General features: G+C 43.2%; 1 protein-coding gene across 4 annotated transcripts in view; it reads right to left on the reverse strand.

The window, feature by feature from the left end:
- Positions 1-2,680: 2,680 nt before the first annotated feature.
- UROS (uroporphyrinogen III synthase) overlaps positions 2,681-23,687 on the reverse strand; it is a 77,067-nt gene continuing 56,060 nt past the window's right edge. For all 4 annotated transcript variants that reach the window (XM_077455508.1, XM_077455505.1, XM_077455507.1 and 1 more), the window contains exons 7-10: positions 16,429-16,512; positions 14,698-14,780; positions 5,323-5,424; positions 2,681-2,970 (exon numbers count right to left, since the gene is read on the reverse strand). In XM_077455508.1, the coding sequence (XP_077311634.1) occupies positions 2,845-2,970; positions 5,323-5,424; positions 14,698-14,780; positions 16,429-16,512 (395 nt within the window). In that variant the 3' untranslated portion in view covers positions 2,681-2,844. The remainder of the gene's footprint in view (positions 2,971-5,322; positions 5,425-14,697; positions 14,781-16,428; positions 16,513-23,687) is intronic.

Raw genomic sequence — 23,687 nt, forward strand, 5'->3', positions numbered from 1 at the left:
AGGGGCTAGACACCCTAGTATGCAAGGGGTCTTAGGCCTGATTCACACCTATGCATTTTTAGTGCTTTTTGCATATTTGCTCTACAGAACGTGTTCCATAGGAAATCATGTTAAATGGACTGTAGTACACATCTGCAAAAAGCATAGATGTGATTCAGGAATCAGGCCTTAAACATCAGTCAATGTGACCGGCTTCCCCACTGGATAGCAGTAAACCCGGTGTGAAGTTCAAACTCTTTCCCACTCTTTACAAAACTAAGACCTGGTTCACACCTATGGGTTTTTTTGTGTGCTTTTTGCAGAACCCACTGCAGTCCATTTAACATGTTCCTATGGGACACGTTCAAACATCTATGCTTTTTTTCATCCGCTGTGTTTTTTGAAAGGGTCAGGGACCTTTTTAAATGCAAAAAGGTATTTTTTTGGTTCAATAGACTTAATAGGAGAAGCCTATTTTAACGTGATTTGCATTTTTTTATTCTGACCAACAACAAATTGGGCAAAATTTTTTAAAATAATAAATGCAACACATTAAAAAACGCAGGGGAAAAAAGGTCAATAATGCATGTGTTAGGCTGGATTCACACCTATGCATTTTTAGTGCTTTTTGCATTTTGCAGATTTGCACTACAGAACGTGTTCCATAGGAAACTATGGTAAATGGACTGTAGTGAAAATCTGCAAAATGCAAAAAGCACTAAAAATGCATAGGTGTGAATCCAGCTAAAGAACACAAAAATGTGCTGCAGAAACGTATCAAAAGAAAACTGCATAGGTGTGAACAAGGCCTTAAAGTTTTGGTCTGGCATACATTTGCACATAGGGCCATGTAGAAGCAGTACTTCTCACCCAACGTTTTAGTATACCCGGGAGGAACAGGTGCAGCATCCAACACCGCACTGTGTTCTGGACCCTTGTCCCTGAATTATTAGGGTCCTAAACACAGGTATTGCTCAATAGAGCATTCAGCCCCATCCAGCTGCAGCCGGCCATTGCCTGCAGCAGGGCTGGACGTTGCACCGGTCCCTTCTGGGTGTATTAAAACAATGGAAGGAATCCACTGCTCCTAGACAGGCCCATATGGAAGGGGCCTCATGCTCACAAATCGAAAGCAAATCAATGTTTTTCTGCATTGATGTTGCCTTAGTTGTCTATATTTTTCTACTGAAAAGACATACAGAAATCACATTTCTAGAAAAAAAGAAGATATATATTATATATATGCACTCAGAAACACTCAGAGAGGCTCGGGAACGGGAACTGTTTCAGAGCGTCCCCGGCACCCCCGCACCTCTGGCCAAATGCGGTACTGCACACCGAGAGGCTTGAAGCCTGCTCGTTTTGCGAGACAACGCTCGCAAACCGAGTCAGGATTTTGAAAAAATAATAGCTCGTATTGCGATATGCTTATTAACCATGTTACTTGCAATCCGAGGTATTACTATACCGACATACTTTCTATCCTAGGATGACATCGCTGAATATATATATATATATATATATATATATATATATATATATTTATATTTACAATATGTTCTGTTTATATACTTGGGGTCAAAGAACATGAAAAGTATAGCTGTTGTCCACAAGATTTGTTGCTATCTGCGGTATATGACGCTGGTTGCAATGGGGAATATGTTCATGTTTACCCCAAAATGATTGCAAAGAATAACAATACAATTTTCTCACCACAGATGTTGGGTTTTCATATACTAACACACATTACACCAATGGAAGTGGAAAGATTATTGGCCGCTATTGCCATAATCCACACCTCCATGGTTTATAAATAAAAAGATAATCCATTCCTTAAACAATTAATTTATTTATTAACGTCCTGCAAAAAAAAAAAAAAGCAGCAAAAGAACATACCCAGAATAAACAATCATATTTCACAGCTTGAGGTTGATTGGTACTAAAAAAAACCAAAAAAAAAACCACACACATCTTTTAGCTCTGCTATATATTTATCCAGCTTCATGTTTAATTTTCATAATCCTCAGCTCAGTAGAAATCAGCCTTAGGGTGTAAGTGTTGAGTAGTAAAGACTTGCTTAGTTAGCACAGGGAACACATTAGTAATGGGGTAATAAAATCTAAATATAGGAAAGAAACAACTCTTGTGACAGTTAACCCTTATTTCACAATCCAGTGCGGCAGTGCTGTCAGCCATAGGAGAACTGGTATACCCCTAATGTTTGGGAGGGGACCCACCTTGTATTTCCTGCACACACTGGGGGTGAGATCGGGAAAGTGCTCCTCGCCATGTTGCTTTCCAAGCTGAAGCTAAAATGAACATATGATCGCCCCCACATATATTATAAACTGATTTCCATGTTTTAGTAGTCCTATTAGTCATATAACGCATGCCAATGAAATCTCCCCCACAGCAATGGGGCAGATTTACTAAAACTGGAATCTGGTGCAGCTGTGCATAGTAACCAATCAACTTCTAACTTTAGCTTCAATGACATTACAACCTGGAAGCTGATTGGTTTCTATACAGAGTGGCACCAATTTTAGTAATTACCCCCCCCCCCCCCCGTGTTCTATTTATACACTGGGGGACTAGCACATAAAACCAACACAGACATAGAGGTTGAACTTTGATGGACCTGTGTTTGTTTTTTTGTTTTTTTTAACCTAATCAACTATGTAACAACTTCAGAATAAGTCCATTTAAACGACTATACAACTTTATTCAAAGTGTACACATAGCAAGAACCCACTTTTTAATAGAAAAGGTCGGGCTTCTTAGCATGGACGGAATCAGTGCAAGGCAGTCACCACGTCTGTTCAGGCTGTGATTGTCAGACAGTCCTGATAACGCCATTACAATGGGTCAGTGCTGCACAACCCTCCTTATACCTTCTGCTAGACCCTGAGGTGAGGGGTTCTGTGCTGTACAGCTGACTTGGAGGCCTTCTGCCACCATGGCATCTGCGGTGGTAGGGCCAATCGCAGCAAACTAGAAAAAAAAAAAAGAGAGAGAGTGGAAAGAAATTGTCAGACACATCTGCAGGATGTTCAGAGTCAAAACACACAAATATGATCCATCAGCTAGACTGCTTCTGTTCAATGGAGCCCATTAAAGTGTATGTATAGCCCAAACTTTTTCTTTTTAATTTTGGCTAGAGGAGGGAGGAATTAGAACCCCTGACATGTTTTTATTGCAGTCTTTGACCCCGCCAGGTGAATTCACATCTATTTGCCCTGATGACCACTGTTCCCGAGACAGAAAGTGAAGAGAATACAAAGGGGGAGATTTAATAAAACTGATGTATGCAGAATGGGGTACAGCTGTGCATAGTAACTTGTATTTTATAGATTTTATTGTGTCTTGTACACAAAGTGGTGGTAGCAGCATGGAAGTTTTCACTGGTTTGTAGCACTGGTTTTACAAGGTGCAGGAACCTATATATTGTTTAAAACATTAACCTCCCTGGCGGTATGATTATTTCAGATTTTAGGTGCTGAAAACGGTACAATTATTTTGCATGGAAATTAGACGTTTTATATTGTAGGCCTGTAATAATTCATCCGTCCAAACAAGAGAGTCTAATAGACATCCCGTGTATGATAAAATTTGAAATATGAAATCATAAATGAATAAATATATATATATATATATATATATATATATATATAATAACTATAACAAATAATAATATAATAATAATAATAAAAATTATTCAATAATGTAATCAAATCAAAAACACTGAAATATGCCGGGTTGCAGAATTGTCGCTGTCATTACTTTTAGTGTTTGATGACAAATTTCCCCACAAATCACTATCGCTCAATTCTGCGAGTGATTCTAATCTATTATCGCTGTTTTCTATCTGGTCTATAACCACTTTTGATGTAAAGGGACATTTTTTGGTTGCTATGGACAATCTCCAATTTCCTGGCATAAAGAATAGTATTTATAATATAAAACTGCATGCAGGACACTGGACAAACCACTAGGGACAAAGGGGATGTGTAATTATTTGATACAGTACTGTAATCTGTAAGATTACAGTATACTGCATCTATACTGTGTTTTTTACTTTTTGAATTTGGCGCCGAACTCCATCCCCGTGCGTCGCAACGCTCGCAGGGAACGGAGCTTGGCTGTCACAGATCAAGCGAGACACGGCGGCTCACTGATCCCAGCGGGGAGACATCGCTGGATCCAGGGGACAAGGTAAGTAAATCCCTCCATGGATCCGGCGATGCGATCCCGAGTCTGGCTCGGGAATACCGCTTATGGTAATTAAATCTTACCCCGAGCCAGACTCGGGAATACCGCCAGGGAGGCTACTAAATAGTGGGAAACTATGGTGAGATAGCTGGGAAGTATACATATTAGGCAGGAATAAAATATAAGAGTTAGGTGTTGTAATTAATAAATGTACTTTGTAGGTGCTAAGGTGAAGCATGGTGGCCAAGTGTTGAGTACCACTGGCTCGCAGCCTTGGTGTCATGGTCTAATTTTCCACCCGCCTTTGCACAGTGAGTTTGTATGTATCAACAACTCTCATGTTATAGAGCAGGGATATGCCATTAGCAGACCTCCAGCTGTTGCAGAACTAAAAGTCTCATGAGGCATATCAAGACTGACAGCCATAAGCATGACACCCAAAGACAGAGGCATGATGAGACTTGAAGTTTGCAACAGCTGGAGGTCCGCTAATTGCATATCCCTGGTATAGAGAAATAAACATTGGGGTTGATTTACAAAAACTGGAGAATGCAGCTGTGCGTGGTAGCCAATCGGCTTTTGACATCAGCTTGTTCAATTGGTTACTATGAACAGCTGCACCGGTTTTAGTAAATCTCTCCCCAAAATGTCATTACCCACTGAGTAGTTAATCTGGAGTGTGTACTTCCTTTTCTGCAGGAGGCAGATTTTATTTTTCTATTGTGGATGGGTTTCAGTCTGAACTTCGCCTGATTATCCCAGAAATGTGTAAAGCAGATATAATCCAGCAGATAGTTTTTTATTTTCTTAACCAGTGGGTTTAAAAAACAAAACAAAAAAAACAGCTGACAGATTCACCTCCCTTGTGTGGATGCAGGGATCTCCCCCACCACACTATTGTAATCTGACAGCAGGGACTCCCCCCTCCCCACATCAGAATACATGGATCAGCGAATGACGGTTTTTCAGTATGGCCGTACAACAGAAGCCTAACAACTGCCTTCTGTTGAACAGACAGAGGTACACATGTACCGAAAATTGCTGAACGTGTATATGTAAACCCAGCTGAACGTGTTGTGGAAATGCCCAGTGTCACCAGTTTAGAGAAGATCCATTGCTCTATGATGGTTTTACCTTTATTTGATGAAGCTTATCAGCTGACAGTTCCTGGATAATACTGAGACAAAACTTCACTCCAGATGGACTAAAAAACACAATACTTGCTGGCAGGCCTTCCTAGATAAGGACATGATAGATGGATGAAATGTTAGTACAGAAATCCCTGAAAATGCTGGTGTAAGAGCCGCACTGGTATATAAAAAGGGTGTGTGCAGTTTTTTTGTACCCATTTAAGACTAACAAAAATAAAAAGTTTGAAAACCGTGTTTTTTTTTTTTGTTTTTTTTTTGTCTTTTAAAATTTGAATACTGCATATAAACCCTTTGCGCTACTATTTTCAGGCAGCACGCAATGCTCTAGAGATCACTTTTTACATAACTTATGTACCAGACTAACCTTTCAGAGGAATTCACCTCCATCCGTGTTATTTTTTTTCTTCCCCCTTTTAACCCAGCATTACTGGTGTAATCCACTGAAGGCTGCTGCATGCCGGGTTCAGCACCAGCCCAATATGTTATGGGGAGCTGGCTGTCTCCTTCAGGTTCCTACAACCAGCCCCCTTGTCCACAAAGCTGGGCAACTAGGGAGTGTTGAGAAAAAGACCTGATTCTATGGAAAAGGCATTATATTAATGCTACTAATAATACATTTACAATAAAGTACCGTTGTCCTGTAAATTTGCCTACTTCTTGCCTATTGTTTTTCTATGGAAAAGGCTTTCAAGTGTATCAGACCCAGTATCCATACAGCTGAATCGCAGAGGGTTCAATACGACTGAATAGCAATATACATATGCACATAGCTGTATACCGCTTTATCAGAAGAAGATCAGACAAATATATCCAATCCAGCGTTTTGAGAAAAAAGGGGGGGGGGGGGGGAAGAGGGAAAAATTGGGACTTTAAATGAAATTAAGGCCTGGTAAGGTCGTGTATTTCCATCCCTGTCATTATGACTATATATTTTTCAGCACGCGGGCGAATTACTAGCGATTTGAAAGAAAAGGAGTTGGGACTTTAAATGAAGCACATGGTTTGCAAGACAACACAAAATGGTGGATAAATAAGCGGTTTAATAATTCATATACAAAACAATGGTATAAAACAATATCCTTGGATTAGGAAAGTGGAGGATATTAATAAGATGGAAGACCTGATCCTGACGAGTCAAAATAGACAGGAGTTATACTCCAAAACATGGCAGCTCTGGAATATGTTTAGATACTCACAAGAGGGGCAGGCTCTTAGAGAGCCCATAGGACCCCCATCATGAGGCTATTAGTAGCAGGATAAACCGTAGGGATGCATTGCCTTCCCCGAGCGGCAACAGGACACCCATGTTCGTGAGTTCCCCCTCCCCTTCCCCTCTTCCCACACCCTTCCCCTATTCTCCTCTCTCCTGTACCATCCTATTCCCCCCCTTTCCTACTCTTTTTCTACTCTGGCTTCCCTGGCTTCCCTTAGCACTCCAGGGCTTTACACAAGCCCTTACTGTCTTCTACACCTCTGAAAAAAACGGGGGGAGGCCCCGCTGAGCCATGGCTACTGGTCGTAAAATATAGGTACCAGGGCATACCCATGTTGACGTTTTATTCTGTGATCTATTTTTTCTGTTATTGCATTGTTCGGGACTGTACCTGTATGATGGTTATGTTATCTGTATATTTGTTGTGGCCTGGCTGGTCCTCTTTTCCAGTTATAAATAAACAATTTAAAATAAATAAATAAATAAAACAATATCCTATTAATACTTGGCAAAATATCTAGAATGAATAGTGACACTGATAAACAGTGAGAACATACAGACTATGATATCAAATGGCAAGATAGGTAGAACAAGTAATAAAAATGGTACAGATATCGTTGCTTGGTACAATCAAGGGACCACCAGTTGCAAATCAGGTAAACAATTATTGCTCGATCATGCCTGCCCGATCTCGGACCTCAAAAATCCTGTTAAAGGAGTAATTCATATGTTGTCCAATGAAATTGGTGAATATAAGATGGCTGGTAGCTCGATGCGTTTCGTGGTTCAAGACCACTCATCAGGAGCAGACACGTCATGTTTCTAAAGTTAAAATGATATAATGAGTCATCATGGTTAAAGGCAGATACATCCCCCTGAAGGGCTAGAATACTCACTAAAGTATGTTTGTTAGTGGTGGAAGGGCAAGAGTGGTAAGCCATCCAAGAAGACTGCAACCGGGAGCTGGGGCGGACGCCCCCGCCGCGGCGACAAACAGAGGCACCCATCGAGGATACACAGGACCACGAGGCACCCTAGGGGGAAGATGGCAAATGAAAATGTGAAGTGTGTGCAAGTATGTGAATGAGAAAAGAGTGTGTTTGGGAGGAAGAGTGCCAAATAGAATAATAAGGGGTGTAAACAGGGGTGTGAAAGCCAAAAAATGGGGGGGGGGGGAAAGAGGGAGAATAATGTGAACTATGTAATAAAAGTGAAGTGATAATTATCCAGAGAAAGAGAAGGTTGTGGAGAGTGAAGGTGCCTGAAATAATACGATTTACCTAATATGGCTTTAAGAAAAGCATGGTGTGGTGAAGGACAAAAGCCGCCCGATAGTGCGTCTCGGGTGCCGCATCCCCTCATAACATGATGGGCGTCCATATATAGGCGCCGCCGCAGGATAGCCCGCCCACGTCACGTGCGCTGAGCAAAACAGGTGGGAGGAGCCCCGGCCAAAGGCCGACGACCGTCAACGGTGGACTGGGCGGTCCCAACAAAGCCCACGAGTGTGGTAACAGCAGCGGGCGCAGGCGCGCCTGATGGCACACCGCAAGCCTGCTGCGGGTGGCGCAACGTCGATGCGCAATGTCAGCAAGCCCCGCCCCCACCCCCACCAAATCAAGCTGGAGAAAATAGGGGGCCGACAGTGCACAACACAACTCCCGGATAATGCAGAGTCTGGACGGCCCCACACATTGACCAACCACAGACCAACAAAGGGGGAACATTGAGCTTACATTTAAAAAACAATATGTATAGATCAAATGGGTCAGAAACATGATGGGTCATAATAATATTGATGAAACTAGATGATGATTAAAACAGGCGAGGTTACCAGAGAAGCAATTGGGGCAGAATAATTATGAAAATTATAATTATCAAAGTAACAAACATAGAGCAAACCATGTGCTTCCATCCCTATACAGTATGAGAAAAAAGGGGGGAGATCTCTTTCTCTGGATAATTATCACTTCACTTTTATTACATAGTTCACATTATTCTCCCTCTTCCCCCCCCCCATTTTTTGGCTTTCACACCCCTGTTTACACCCCTTATTATTCTATTTGGCACTCTTCCTCCCAAACACACTCTCTTCTCATTCACATACTTGCACACACTTCACATTTTAATTTGCCATCTTCCCCCTAGAGTGCCTCGTGGTCCTGTGTATCCTCGATGGGTGCCTCTGTTTGTCGCCGCGGCGGGGGCGTCCGCCCCAGCTCCCGGTTGCAGTCTTTTTGGATGGCTTACCACTCTTGCCCTTCCACCACTAACAAACATACTTTAGTGAGTATTCTAGCCCTTCAGGGGATGTATCTGCCCCTGGTGTACCCTTTAACCATGATGACTCATTATATCATTTTAACTTTAGAAACATGACGTGTCTGCTCCTGATGAGTGGTCTTGAACCACGAAACGCGTCGAGCTACCAGCCATCTTATATTCACCAATTTCATTGGACAACATATGAATTACTCCTTTAACAGGATTTTTGAGGTCCGAGATCGGGCAGGCATGATCGAGCAATAATTGTTTACCTAATTTGACACTGGTGGTCCCTTGATTGTACCAAGCAACGATATCTGTACCATTTTTATTACTTGTTCTACCTATCTTGCCATTTGATATCATAGTCTGTATGTTCTCACTGTTTATCAGTGTCACTATTAATTCTAGATATTTTGCCAAGTATTAATAGGATATTGTTTTATACCATTGTTTTGTATATGAATTATTAAACCGCTTATTTATCCACCATTTTGTGTTGTCTTGCAAACCATGTGCTTCATTTAAAGTCCCAACTCCTTTTCTTTCAAATCGCTAGCAATTCGCCCGTGTGCAATCCAGCGTTTTATTGTGGTAAACGTGAGTGCAATTTGTTTTTTTTGGTACAATAAAAATCCCTTTGGCATTCTGCAGTGCTATTTAATATGCTCCATTAGCACTGGGCCTTGTTATTGAATTGTCCTATTCTAAACAGATTTGTCTGGAGCAGAGACTGTTGGCATTCGGCTGCTTTGTATTGACTCAGGTGTAGAGTGTAAACTGCCCATGATGTGCTCTTCTCATACTGAAGTGGGAGACTGCTGAGCCAAGCACAGTTGGGGGTAAATCTATTGTGGTAGTGTGGTACCCCACCAGCAGAAGGATGCAAGGTTCTCAACCAGGCAGGTTGAAGGGCTCCAGGGAAGTTGTTTATTTGGGAGGAAACTGGCTTTTCAGTTTCCTCATTGTTTACAAAAATCCAGTTGGGGACCTGGAGCCCGGAGATTCCATAGCGTTATGGGTGGGACGGAATCTCCAATCCGGGGATCGGGTTTTGGGAACAGCCAGAAGTCTGGCTGGTTGATTGAACAGGTGGGTCCTGGGCTTATAACAGAGCCAAAACCATGGTTCTGGGCTCCACCCTCCCAAGGAGTCCAGGCAAGCAAGGGAGAAGTGTGCATGTCAGCACAGCTCTGTCTGTCAGAGCAGACAGAGGGTCCAAGCCTGTGGGCTGGAACAGCAAGGAAGCTGGAAGAGTGCTGAGGTACAGAGTGTACAGGAACTCCGTTATAGAGACGAGAGGGCTGAAGCATAAGCTTGAGCAGCAGGGCTACTAAAGAGAGCCAGGTGGCTTGGTATTTTCTGTTCAACTTACAGTGTTTGCTGTGGAAAGCTGATACCCCTGTGTGGGCAACCCTTCTGTTATTGCACTTGTTTTCTTTTTGATTTAATAAAAGTAGGCCAACAAGCCCTTAAAAGGCATGACTGGCGTGGACTCTGCTCACTGGTGTGCTCTATACAGAAGCTAAAGAATCGTCAAATATCACTCTATATATAAAATCTGTCCAGGTCCTTGAAAAGTATTTACAACTGAAAAACAAAAATCTATTTTCTGTTTCTTAGGGTGAGGAAGGATTATAATTGCTGTAATTTTTTTCCAGGTATCTGGAGTTCCATCCTGCTGATTACATTTATCAATGCTACCAGCTTCATCTTGCTGACTACATTCACCAATGCCATCAGTTCCATTCTGCTGACCACATCCACCCTGCTGACCACATCCACCAATGCCATCAGCTACATCCTCCTAGCCACATCTACCAATGCTATCAGTTTCATCCTGCTGACTACATTCATTAATGCCACTAGTTCTACCCTGCTGACCACATCCACCAATGTCACCAGTTCCATTCTGTGGATCACATCCATCAATGCCACCAGTTCCATCCTGCAAACCACATCCACCAATACCACTAGTTGTATCCTGCTGACCCCATCCACCCTTGCTGCCAGTTCCATCCTGCTGACCACATCCACAAATGCCACCAGTTTCATCCTGATGACCACATCCACCAATGCCACCAGTTCAATCCTGCTGACCACATCCACAAATGCCCTCAGTTCCATTCTGCTGAAAAAAACACCATTGCCAACAGTTTTATCTTGCTAACCCCATCCACCCTTGCCACTAGTTCCATCCTGCTGACCACATCCACCAATGTCCTCAGTTTCATCCTGCTCACAAAATCTACCAATGCCACCAGTTCCATCTTTTTAATCACATCCACCAATGTCATCAGTTCTGCTGTTCACATCTATCAATGCCACCAGCACCATCCTGCTGACAACAACCAATACTGATTTCACCAGGAAGGAAGTGAGGGAAATAATGCAAAAGGGACAAGAATAAAATATGTCTAGGGGTTCTAGCCTTCCTCTACTCTACCAAAGAAAAGCATTTTTATTTTTGTTGTTGGCGAGTTCCCCTCACTTACTGTCTGGTAAAAGGTTGTCAGGAGGACAGGAAGTGAGTGGATAGCTCTCTAATGAAGTCAAAGATAGTAGTAATAACCTGCCAGCGGTTCTAACCTTTTCAAGTCTATCAAAAACTATTTTAAATATTACTAGTTGTCACTGGTGATTTACAGAGATGGCTGCAAGAAAACATATCTGCTTCCAGGGCAAGTACCACTTTGCTGGTGTGACAACCAACCCTTTTTCATGCCTGAATCAAGGGCATTGCATGCACAAGATAGTGGACTGTTGTGAGACGTGTCTCAAAGAAGTGTATCAAAAAATATGTTTAAAAAAAAACAAAACAAAAGTCTTTAAAACATTAGTAGCACTTAAGACGTTCATATGCAAATAAAGATATAAAGTTCCACTTGTGTTTTAGGCCCCTTTCACACATGCGGATGGTATGTCCGTATTTCTTCCATCCGTTTGTGGATGAAATACGGACATACATGCATCCCTATGGGATAGCGGGTGTCTGCGGATGAACATCCGCAGACACCCGCTATTGTCCGCCTCCGCTACTGTCCGATTCTGCAGACGGAGGAAAATCCAATTTTCTATCCGTCTGCAGAGCGGATCGGATGAACACGGACAGACGGTCCGTGCTCATCTGATCCCCATAGAGGAGAGCAGAGAGCTGACAGGGCGGTCCCTGCACAGTGTGCGGAGACTGCCCTGTCCGCCGCCGGCTCAACGGGGACAATGGAGCGATCCCCGCTGAGCAAGCAGATCATCACGGGGCGGATCATTACTGATCCGCCCCATGTGAAAGGGGCCTAAATTATACAAAGCAGGGTGTGGGATAGTGGCTGATCCGTTCGTACAAAATGTTGAGATGTTGAACGCCAAGTCTCTGCAGATCAAAATCCCAGATAAATCCTTCACCACATTGCTTCTATGGGAATCCCCTGTAGGCAATTCACTTACCAGAAGGTAATGGGTTAACAGCGTGCCTTTCACTGGTTTGGTATCAGCAGACTCTGTTTAATTCACTCAAATAGGGCTGGATCCGTGGATGGATGTTTGGATGGCTGTCAGCGCACTCTGCATGCTTCCATCTAAATTTAGCTCATGACCAGCGAAGAAACAGAAGTGGTCGTAGCGTAATCCAGTAAATTAAAATAATTTTATTTAAAAAAACAAAGTGATCCCATATAGCAGGGATATGCAATTAGCGGACCTCCAGCTGTTGCAGAACTACAAATCCCATGAGGCATAGCAAGACTCTGACAGCCACAAGCATAACACCCAAAGGCAGAGGCATGATGGGACTTTTTTGTTTTGCAACAGCTGGAGGTCCACTAATTGCATATCCCTGCCATATAGAATGCACACTTACAATGTATCAAAAATAATATAAGCATGTATCATATCTTCGTACTAAATCATTGAGTCCAGATATACCTTATTAACACTGGGGGTGCCCTCTGACGAAAGCATTGTGGAAACACACGTTAGGGCATGACCACACAGCTACCCACGCCGTTGATTTTCTGCGATACCTTACCCGGGAATACCACCCTCAGTGGTAATAAGGTATATCTGGACTCAATGATTTAGTACGGAGATAGAATACATTGTAAGTGTACATCTATATGGGATCACTTTGTTTTTTTAAATAAAATTATTGTAATATACTGGATTACACTACGGGCACTTCTGTTTCTTCGCTGGTCATGAGCTAAATTTAGATGGAAGCATGCAGAGTGCGCTGACAGCCATCCAAACATCCATCCACGGATCCAGCCCTATTTGAGTGAATTAAACAGAGTCCGCTGATACCAAACCAGTGAAAGGCACGCTGTTAACCCATTATCTTCCAGCAAGTGAATTACCTACAGGGGATTCCCATATAAGCAATGTGCTGAAGGATTTATCTGGGATTTTGATCAGCAGAGGTTTGGTGTTCAACATTTTGTACGAACGGATCAGCTACTATCCCACACCCTGCTTTGTATAATTAAATGCAAGTGGAACTTTTTATCTTTATTTACATATGAACTTCTTAAGCGCTACTAATGTTTTAAAGACTTTTGTTTTTTTAAACATATTTTTTGATACAGTTCATATTTTTTATAGTAGCAGCTTTAATACTTTATAATTTTTTGCCTGAGCGCTGAGGGAGAAATAATTTGTATCTATTTATTTCTCATTGTTTTAGGCTCGGTTCACACAGCGGGCGGCAGGACTTGCAGCGCCGCGACCTGCACACGATCAGCGGCGACTTGCAAAAAGACTTCTGTATAGAAGTCAATGCAAGTCGCCCGAAGTCGTCGCAAAAGTAGTACAGGAACCTTTTTTCCAAGTAGGAGCGACTTGAGTCGCTCCTATTAGAACGGTTCCGTAGTACAGAACGGAGCGCGACTTGTCAGGCGGCGAAGTCGCCTGGACAAGTCGCCCCTGTGTGAACCGAGCCTAAGTGTCTCCAAGAAGGCTGAAGGTGGGCCGAGGTGAGGAATGATGTGGGAGCACGTACCACCAGAAAAGGGTACTTGCTTCCAAAAGGAAAAAAAAAAAAAAAGAAAAATACTGCGATTTTGTTACCACCTGGGTGGAGGAAGATTTGAGGTTAACTTAAATTTTCCGGTGAAGGCCCATTTTAACTTGCTGTGTGCATTTTCCAGCCAGTAAGTTTGAATGTACTAGAGTGAAAGAACCAGTCTGATAGCCGGGCAGAGAAAAGCATTATCAGTCCATGTTTGTCTCCGGACAGCTACCTTTCAAGCCCTGGTGTTCATAATGCTACCCAAGGGCAAATTTAGCACTTGTCGTGCAGCCCTTGAATCACATCAGTCTTTAATGGAAGTTATAAAGGGGCAATACAATAATCTCTATTAGCCTCATGTAACATGTCCCCAGTCTCTGATTGTCTTTTGCAGCATGTCTTCAGTCTCCAACCACAGCCGTAGCATGTCCGCAGTCTCTGATCATCACTTCCTACAGTATGTCTATAGTCTCTGGCAGGTCTCTCTAGTTTTACATCTACTGAACATTACTTTGACATCTAGTGAACTTTGGCGATGTCAGGGGCCACAGTTATGTTCCCCTATACACATTAAGTTGACAACTACTGATTTAAAGTATAGATCTAAAAGACAATTCATGAACACTTGACAGACTGCAAAAGCTTTTTATTTAATGGAGTGAAAATGCGGGGTGCTACTTTAAAAGAACTCCGATTGGTTCCTGTAGTCATTATGGGAGATAAAACAAGTGGCACTAGACTGTAATAAGAATCGGGACAAAAGTGCTTTGCTGTTCCGAGGGAATGAAAAATGCAAGAGCGAAGATTTTCTTTGAGAAGGGAATAAACCTAGAACATTTATTAGATTTTGTAAGGAGGAGCCGTTAATATTAATATACCTGGGTGAAATAATGCGTCAGCGACGGTCGTATATCGGGATGCTGGGCTGTTTGATAAACAGTAATAGTCTCCAGAGGTACATCTGTAATTAGAAAATAAAAATGTATTTCTATAAAACTGGCTGTCTCCCGACATCGGCCCATTACAAAGACCTACACCTGCAATTTCACCGGGAGAAAATGAGCACTAAAACCACTGGACTTTTCTTATGGAAATCCAGATAATACAATAAAGTATTTGCAGCGTGGAGGATATGCTTCGCAATCCTCATCACAAAGTGAGAAGCCTCCGCAGATTAAGGCCGTTTAAAATGCTGATTAAAGAGAGCCGATGCAGCGCTTATGAAGAGCTGTCAGTGTTCCTCCAGCACTACTCCCAACACGTACTTTGTATTTCCCACAATTTTCAGGCTTAGATGAGCTGTGGGCCTTAGGTGGCAGGCAGACCCTCTCCTGGGGTCTTTTATTATCTCTACTCTCCACCAACAGTAAATCAATATGCAAGTGTAAATTCGGCAACTGACAGCCTGGTTAGTCACCGAATTCACTATTAATGTGGAACTTTACCCAACAAATGAAAATTTGCAAACAGACATGCTTTGTAATACAGAAGAAACACACTACATCTCCTCTGTTTTAGATTATTCTTACCTGCCTGTTCTAAATTTTGCCGAGATGAAAGCAGAGTTCCACTCAAAGCTCTGTCTCCTCTTCCCTCCGGTGGCACATTTGACACCTTTCAGGGGGGAGGGGGGACAGGTACCGTTCCCCACTTCCGGGAGCTCGGTCTCTTGGGAGGTTCGGCCCCCTTCTCCGTCCTCCACCGGATCAATTAGAAAGCGTAGCAGGTAACCGGATGTGAAGCTGAAAGGCTTCACTGCCAGGTTCCCTTACCAGGAATGGTGGTGGCTGCACCCGACAGCCAATCCCAAGATTGACTGGGGTGCCGATATAGCGGGTTTCCTGGACAGGTGAGTGTCCACGTATTAAAGGTCAGCAGCTGCTATATTTATAGCTGCTGGCTTTACATTTTTCATGGGGGGGCTTGACCTCCTCTTGAATGAACTCCTGTGCAGGAGTAACATCATTTAGGCCCCACCAATCAAAATGGACAAAGATCGAAATCCAGCTGGATGTGTCAGCAGGCATCAAGGAAGCTCCTGAACAGCACATTGCTGGAGTGGAATGGAGTATAATTGGGAGGAATTTACTAAAACTGGTGCAGCTGTGCATAGTAATCAATCAGCTTCTAACTTCAGCTTGTTCAATTAAGCTTTGACGATAAGCCCAGGTTCACACTGCTCCGATATGAAAGTCGCAAGGCGTCCGATCCAACTTTGATCTGACGCAATGCGACTTTTTACACTCTATGGCATTGAAGTCCTATCAAAGTCGGACCAATGCAGTGCAGGAACCATTTCTAAAGTCAGACAGACTTGTGTAGGATCAGTCAAGAGAGCTTTCTTAGGGAAACATTGAATTTCACATTTCATCTGACTTGTCACACCTCACACCAGTATGAACGGGGCCTAAAACCTAGAAGCTGATTGGTTACTATGCACAGCTGCACCAGATTCTGTGTGCTCCAGTTTTAATAAATCTCTCCCAATTCTGCTTTGTATATACATCTTTGCATGCGTTTTCTTCAATGCCCTCCATACCTCAAAAAACATACGGTACAGCCACACGGCCCTGATCATGCGGCTCACTTTTTATTATCAGAATTCTTACCTGTTTCCTTCAGTCTTTTTGGAAGGACTTCCCTTTTCAGAGCCCCACAAGGAAACAAAAGAGGACCTGAATAGGACGTGTTCTCTGAAAAAACAAAAAAAAACACAAGACTGATTTTTTCTTGTTTAACAATATAGATTTTGCCCTTTGGTTACCTCGGTTTAGAAGTTCATATTTTTTACCCATTTAGAGAGACATGGGAAAAGCAAGCAGCAAAGTCAGTGAACTCGGGTCTCCCCTACTTGACGCTGTTAGGCACTTTCAGAAGTTGAGGTCAGGGCAGCAACTGGAAGACTTCAGGCAACCCAAGAGTTCCTCCAGAGGTTCCTAAGCCCACGTACACACGGTCGGAGATTTTGCCAACCAAATCCGTCGGATTTTGCCCGTCGGATTTAGTCCGACGGATTGTGTCCGAAACTGTTGCATACACACGGTCGGGCCAAGTTGGCGAAAAATCCAATCTTTCAGAACGTGATGACGTAATTTCGTTACGATGGGACTACATTCAGGCTAGTAGCCAATAGCTTTGATGTAGGAATTTGATCTGAGCATGCGTGGCACTTGGTCCGATGAAAATGCTCTACATATGATCGGATTAGGTCCGTCCGGCCCAGTTGGTCGGGAAATATTTCCAACATGTTGGAAAATTGGGTCGGACGGAGATTCGGACGGAATCAGTCCGATGCATACCACACACAGTCGGATTATCTGACGACACAGTCCGATAAGACTCATTCCGACAGATTCTCCGACCGTGTGTACAAGGGCTAAGAGTTCCCTGAGCTGTGCCTCGCTGTGTCAGAGGCAGGACATCAATGATGTTTTCAGCTATCTGTAGGTACCGTATATACTCGAGTATAAGCCGAGATTTTCAGCCTCTTTTTTGAGGCTGAAAGTGCCCCCCTCGGCTTATACTCGAGTCATCGCCGTCTGCCTGCCCGATCAGCGTGTCGAGCAGACAGACGGCGGACATTCTACTATTCAAAAGCCGCGCCTCCGTCTGTGATAGGCGGAACACTCAATTTCCCAGCAGTCAGTGTTCCGCCTATCACGGACATCCGCTCATCCTCATACTACGGACGAGGATGAGAGGATGTCCGTGATAGGCGGAACACAGACTGCTGGGAAATTGAGTGTTCCGCCTATCACAGACGGAGGCGCGGCTTTTGAACAGAGGGATGGCCGCCGAGGCGCCGACGAAGAGCGGCGATCCTGGCATGGCAGAAGGACGGAGGCTCGGGACGGGACGGAGGCACGGGACGGAGGCACGGGACGATGGAGGCACGGGACGATGGAGCCACGGGACGATGGAGGCACGGGACGATGGAGGCACGGGACGATGGAGGCACGGGACGATGGAGGCACGGGACACAGGTAGGCTGGACACACAAGGCTGCACGGACACACACACACAGGGATGGATGGACACACACACACAGGGATGGATGGACACACACACACAGGGATGGATGGACACACACACACAGGGATGGATGGACACACACACACAGGGCTGGATGGATGGACACACACACACAGGGCTGGATGGATGGACACACACACAGGGATGGATGGATGGACACACACACAGGGATGGATGGATGGACACACACACAGGGATGGATGGATGGACACACACACAGGGATGGATGGATGGACGGACACACAGGGATGGATGGATGGACGGACACACAGGGATGGATGGACACACACACAGGGATGGACGGACACACACACAGGGATGGACGGACACACACACAGGGATGGACAGGCATGTCTCACCCTCGGCTTATACACGAGTCAATAAGTTTCCCAGTTTTTTGGGGGTAAATTGGGGGCCTCGGCTTATATTCGGGTCGGCCTATACTCGAGTATATACGGTATGTTATTCTGACTACAACAGTAAGGGCACAGTTTGAACTTCAGTATTCCTGGGCAAAATTGCTTGCGTTTATTTTGCACATATTTAGTGCATTTCTGCGCATGTGCGTACAAGAGTAACAAAACAAATTCTAGATTGCAGAATGGAATTTTAACCTGTTCAAATTAACATTTTGTGCACATGTAGAATTATTATATTATATATCATTATATTTTATATTATTATAACCAGCACCTCAGATTTCTGTACTTTTTTTTTTTTTAACTGGTCAATACAAACATGCCTGTATGCCAAAAAAAAACATAGTTTTTAGGCAGCATTGTGCAAGAGGCCTAACAGGGGCATTCTTCCTACTGACCACCAATATAAGGGGCATTTTTCCCACTGACTCCCCCATGAACTGGTTATGCCGGAAGTTACTTGAGATGGGAAAATTATTTCAACAGTTCCTTTAGGGTTAAAGTGATATTAAAGGCAATTAAAAAACAAAAAAAAAACAAACAACATGTTATAATTACCTGCTCTGTGCAGTGGTTTTGCAAAGAGCCACCCAGATCCTCCTCAGGTCCCCAGCCAGCACTGCTGGCCACTTCCTCCTGCCTCCAGAGCAAAGCAGCTTGTAATGGGGGCACCCAAGCAGGCTCATTCCCGAGCTGATGCTCTGTGTATCCATTCACACACAGATCCCTGACTCAGGCCTGCCCCCTCTCGCACCTCATTGGCTTACTCGCTGTAAATGACAGCAGTGGGAGCCCATGGCTCCTGCTGCTGGCTCAGCCAATGAGGAGAAAGGGCCCCTGGGGAGCCGAGGTTCTTGTGCACATCGCTAGATCACTATGGGGCTCTGGCAAGTATTAGGGGAGGCTGGTGCACAAAGAAAGTTTTTTACCTTCTTGCATACAATGCATGAATGTAAAAAAAAAAAAAAAAAAACCATGAGCATTTACAACCACTTTAAAAAACGGCTGCTTTAAGTCATGGTTATCAGCGATTATTGCTAGGGGCTATAGTTGCTGGCAATAATTGCATTAAAAAAAAAAATCAGACAGGTTGGTTGTACCCAAGTTGAGCGCTCGCTCTACTTGGGTACAGTCAGCCTGCCCATACATGGTTTGAATCTTGGCCGGTCCCTGCTGAACTGGACAAGATTCAAACCGCCTGGCACGCTTAAGAGATGTTAGTGCAGCGATCTCCCCTGCTGAATATTGTGTTCTGACAGGGGGACTGCCCTAAATGTTACAAATTCTACTCCTTGACAACCACAGTCTGCAGGCACAGTTTTCCATGATGAGAGGACCTGCTAGTTCTATATTAGAATCAACTGAATGACATATGAAAGCTACACAGACATGGACTCTTCACAGTAATGTCTCATGACTTAATCAAGGCATTTCGTGGCTTCATAGAATGATCCCTAAAACAGTTCAGAACACAGCTACTTGTGCTGGTACTGCAGGTGATCAGCTGGAAAGATCCAAGCTGAAAAGATTAAGTGCCCACCCCCACCCCCCCCCTCCCGGTACTGTAGTGGTCCAACAGAAACTGGGGGGGGGGTGATCCTCACATTTACTGGGTCTTCCGTAGAAGCTGCGTGCTATTAGGCTCTGGCCTGACTACCCACACTTCTGACAGTGGAGTGCCTCTCACCTGACTACAGCCAGGCTACCTATGCCTGCCTTATGAGGTATGGCCTCCTAGTGGAGGGAAGTAGAGAAACTTAACCTCACTGGCCATGTCCAAGAACCCAGGAGGTGTGAGAAATAGAGTTAAAGGGAACTGCGCCTGCATCTGAATAAATGGGCACTCCACTACAGCTCTTGAACCGTGCTGTCACCGACACGCAGATCTCAACCTAAAGCTCACAAATCAATCAGTGTCATTCCTGATCAAATGACCACCTTTAACAACCAATCATGATGATCCCATACAGGCTGGAGGTTGGTTTAAAAACAAGATTTTTGTTTTTCCACAAAATTGTCATATTAACAAGTTATTTCTCTCACATGGCGTATGCATACTTGCAACTACAGCCCAAAATACATTCTGCTACTCCTCCTGAGTATAGCAATACCACATGTGCGAGACTTTTTTTTACAGCCTGGCCACAGAGACCCAACATGCAGGGAGCACTGTCGGGCGTTCTAGGGACATAAATTACACATTTAATTTCCTGACTACCTATTACAATTTTGAAGGCCCTGGAGCACCAGGACAATGGAAACACCCACAAAAGGACCCCATTTTGGAAAGCAAAAACCAAATATATATTCTATGAGGCATATGAGTCTTTTCAACATGTCATTTTTTCCCTACAAGTTTTTGGAAAATGTGGAAAGAAAATGAAAATGCATATTTTACACATTTTTACAGCACTGATGGAACATAATATGATCAGTTCCCGTTGGCATGAGAGTGAGGTTTGGACGGGATACATCTCTTCTCTCCTGTGGCTGCAGGAATGAAAACAAGCCTTGAATTGCCCGTTTCCTATAGATTAGTTCCTGTTTGCATGAGAGTGAGGTTTGGATGTGGTTTCCTATATATTTTGCGATAGCAGGAAATGATGGCCATGCCCCGGAAGAAGTCCTCTTAGCGACTAAACCGGACGGTTAAAGGAGCTGTTTCTTGCCATCGTGTTCCCGTTTACAGTATCTGGATGTTTTTATGGCTGCCGCCTATGTTGTATACAACGCTGGTTTTTATCTGAACAAATGCAATGCTTTTTATTAAATGAGTCCTTTGGGATTTTACACTATCTGGCATCTCCTTCATTTGCATGGTTAAACCTGGTCGTGTGTTGAATGGAGCCTGGTATTATTATCCAATTAAAGTTCTTAATTTGATCTGAGAACACATCTCCAGCTGATGACCCCTGCAAAGATTATTCCATCAAGCCTGTTTGACCCTCTGTAATAAAGGGTCCAGGCTCTCTGGTAAGAGTCTATATTGCTTGTGGTGGAGGTATCTGCACGAGGCGGAGGGTCTTCCGGATTCATCTGCAATTTCTCAGATTTGTGTTTTTTGAGTCTTTTCACAATTGGACTTTTTGTAACACTTGATGTGCAAAATTTATGTTTAGCGCAACACTGTTTTTTGTATATGCTATGTAATTGTGATTACGGTATATCTCACTTTAGTGGTGTTGCTGGATATTTACACTGCAATGGTTTCATTTCATGTTTTTGATTTTTTTGCACAAGCAGTATTTCTTTTGTATGAACATCAACGGGTTAAACATGATCCATTTTTATCTGCAAAGTATATTGTTTGCTTCTGACTCCTTTCTACACATTTTTTTTCCTTTTTATACAGAAAGAATTGCACCTTTTGAAAATCTATAATGGGGTTATATAACCAAAGCAGAGACATACAGCTAGTGCTTAATAGAGTTCCTTGTTACTAAAATATTCACAAACTTCAAACATTTGTTTCATATAAACAGATGCACAGCGGTGTCCCCATCATAAGTTGCGCATCCCGGCCCGGGCTTGCAGCAGCCGCAACATCAATTCCGAATCGGCAACAAGCGACACGGAGAAAGGAAAAAAAAAGAAAGGCTCTTTAGAAAAATCAATGCTTGCATGAGCTGTAATAAAGTGTGGAGGAAATATACATTATTACTGATCTTTTTAAAGACATAATTCATCCTTCTCATTTGACATAACGTAGTGTGTAACCAAGAATCCTTTGATCTCCACGGCTTCAAAATCTTTCATTTCATTTTCAAGAGAGGTGAGCAAATTGATATGTTGGTAGATGGAAATGCTAGAAGTGAGAGAAGTTATTTGCGGAGTTAAAAATAACCAGATTTAGTCACAAACGAGATTGCCTATTTCGCTGAGTGCATCAGATTGTTTGTCACTTCCTAAAAACGTAGAGATGTTGGAGTAAAGAGGTATTTATTTCTCCACGGATTAATCGCTGCGTGAACACAGGCTCCATTTAAAGTGAACCCGTACTTTGACCACATTAGGCAAGGCAGAAAGTTTCCATTTAAAGTATATTAAGTAGTCAAACTAATTTTTTTTACATTTTTGATGGCGTAAAAAGCATGAGACACATCATTGGGGGTCACTAAAGTTGGGGTACCTGGGAAGTCATGTGCAGAGATCTTGCCTTAAATGAATTTGTTGCCAGGGCTTTTTTTTTTTCTTGCTCACGTTACTCACATTTTAGGCTTAAAGTGGTTGTTAAGCCACTACTATAAAAACCTCTCATCCCCTCTGTAACATAACAAACAATGTGTGTCCCTGTGTCTGTGTTATATAAAAAAAGCTGCTGATCTGTACCTATATGAGAGCATCTCCCGGGGCTCACGTGACTCCTCAGCTTTCTCCTCTGCCTGGCTGACAGGGCAGGGCCGAGCACTCCTGCCGACCTCAACCGGAGAGAAGAGAGCCGAGGAGTCACATAAGCGCCAGGAGACGCTCTCATATAGGTACAGATCAGCAGCTTTTTTTATATAACACAGGCACAGGGACACATAACATTATGTTACAGAGGGGGTGGGAGGATTTTATAGTAGTTATGAGAGAAGCAGGAGAGGAGGGGGCGGGCGCTGACATAAGCAGACGGGGGGGGGGGGGGGGGTCGGGAGAAGAGGTAGACAGAGAAGAACAGAGTAGGGCTGCAGATGATGGAGGCATGTAAACTAACCACAGTGTCAGGGCTCAGCAGCCATGATAAATCATGGTCAGTTTACAGGGGGGAGGGTATAGCCAGGCAGGATCAGCCAGGTTTTTTAGGTGATAGAAGAGGCCAAATTGCAAAATTACACAGCACAGGCACTGCGCCGTATAACATGCTTTAAGGGAACAGGATCCTTTCTTTTTTTTTTTTAGGTTAACAAACACTTTAAGGATTACTGTCCTCTCCTCCCTTCAAGCAAAGGCCCTGTAGAATTACAAGGTGACAGTTGCAATTATTTTGTATCACAAGCATTTAGCTCAACCATCAACCTGTCAAACCAATATTTTCAGTAAAAATACATATTCATTTTAATGCACACAATTATAACATAATACTCAATGCTTTGGTAAAACATAAAAAGATGAAGTTGGGTCGAGTAAATACCGTACATGTCAAGCCTTATAATGATAGTACCCAAAATTGTTCATAGGCAATGCCATAAAAACTCTTACAGCTCATCAATTTATAATTAAAAGTGAGTGATTACCCTAATATGGGGTAGAAGCCTTTAAAAACAAGTTATTTTTAATAAATGTTTTAGCAAACTTTAATTTTGAAACTTTTTTTTATTTTCTTTAACTTTATTGCTATCACAAGGGGGCTGTTAAGTGCAGGTCACAGGTTCTGTTTTGACACCTTTTTGGGAACCAGTAACACCAATAGAGTGATCAGTGCTAAAAAATCTGCA

The sequence above is a fragment of the Lithobates pipiens genome, unplaced genomic scaffold (assembly GCF_037356315.1).
Source record: "Lithobates pipiens isolate NorthernLeopardFrog02 unplaced genomic scaffold, aLitPip1_a1.2 Scaffold_25, whole genome shotgun sequence".
NCBI lineage: Eukaryota > Metazoa > Chordata > Amphibia > Anura > Ranidae > Lithobates > Lithobates pipiens.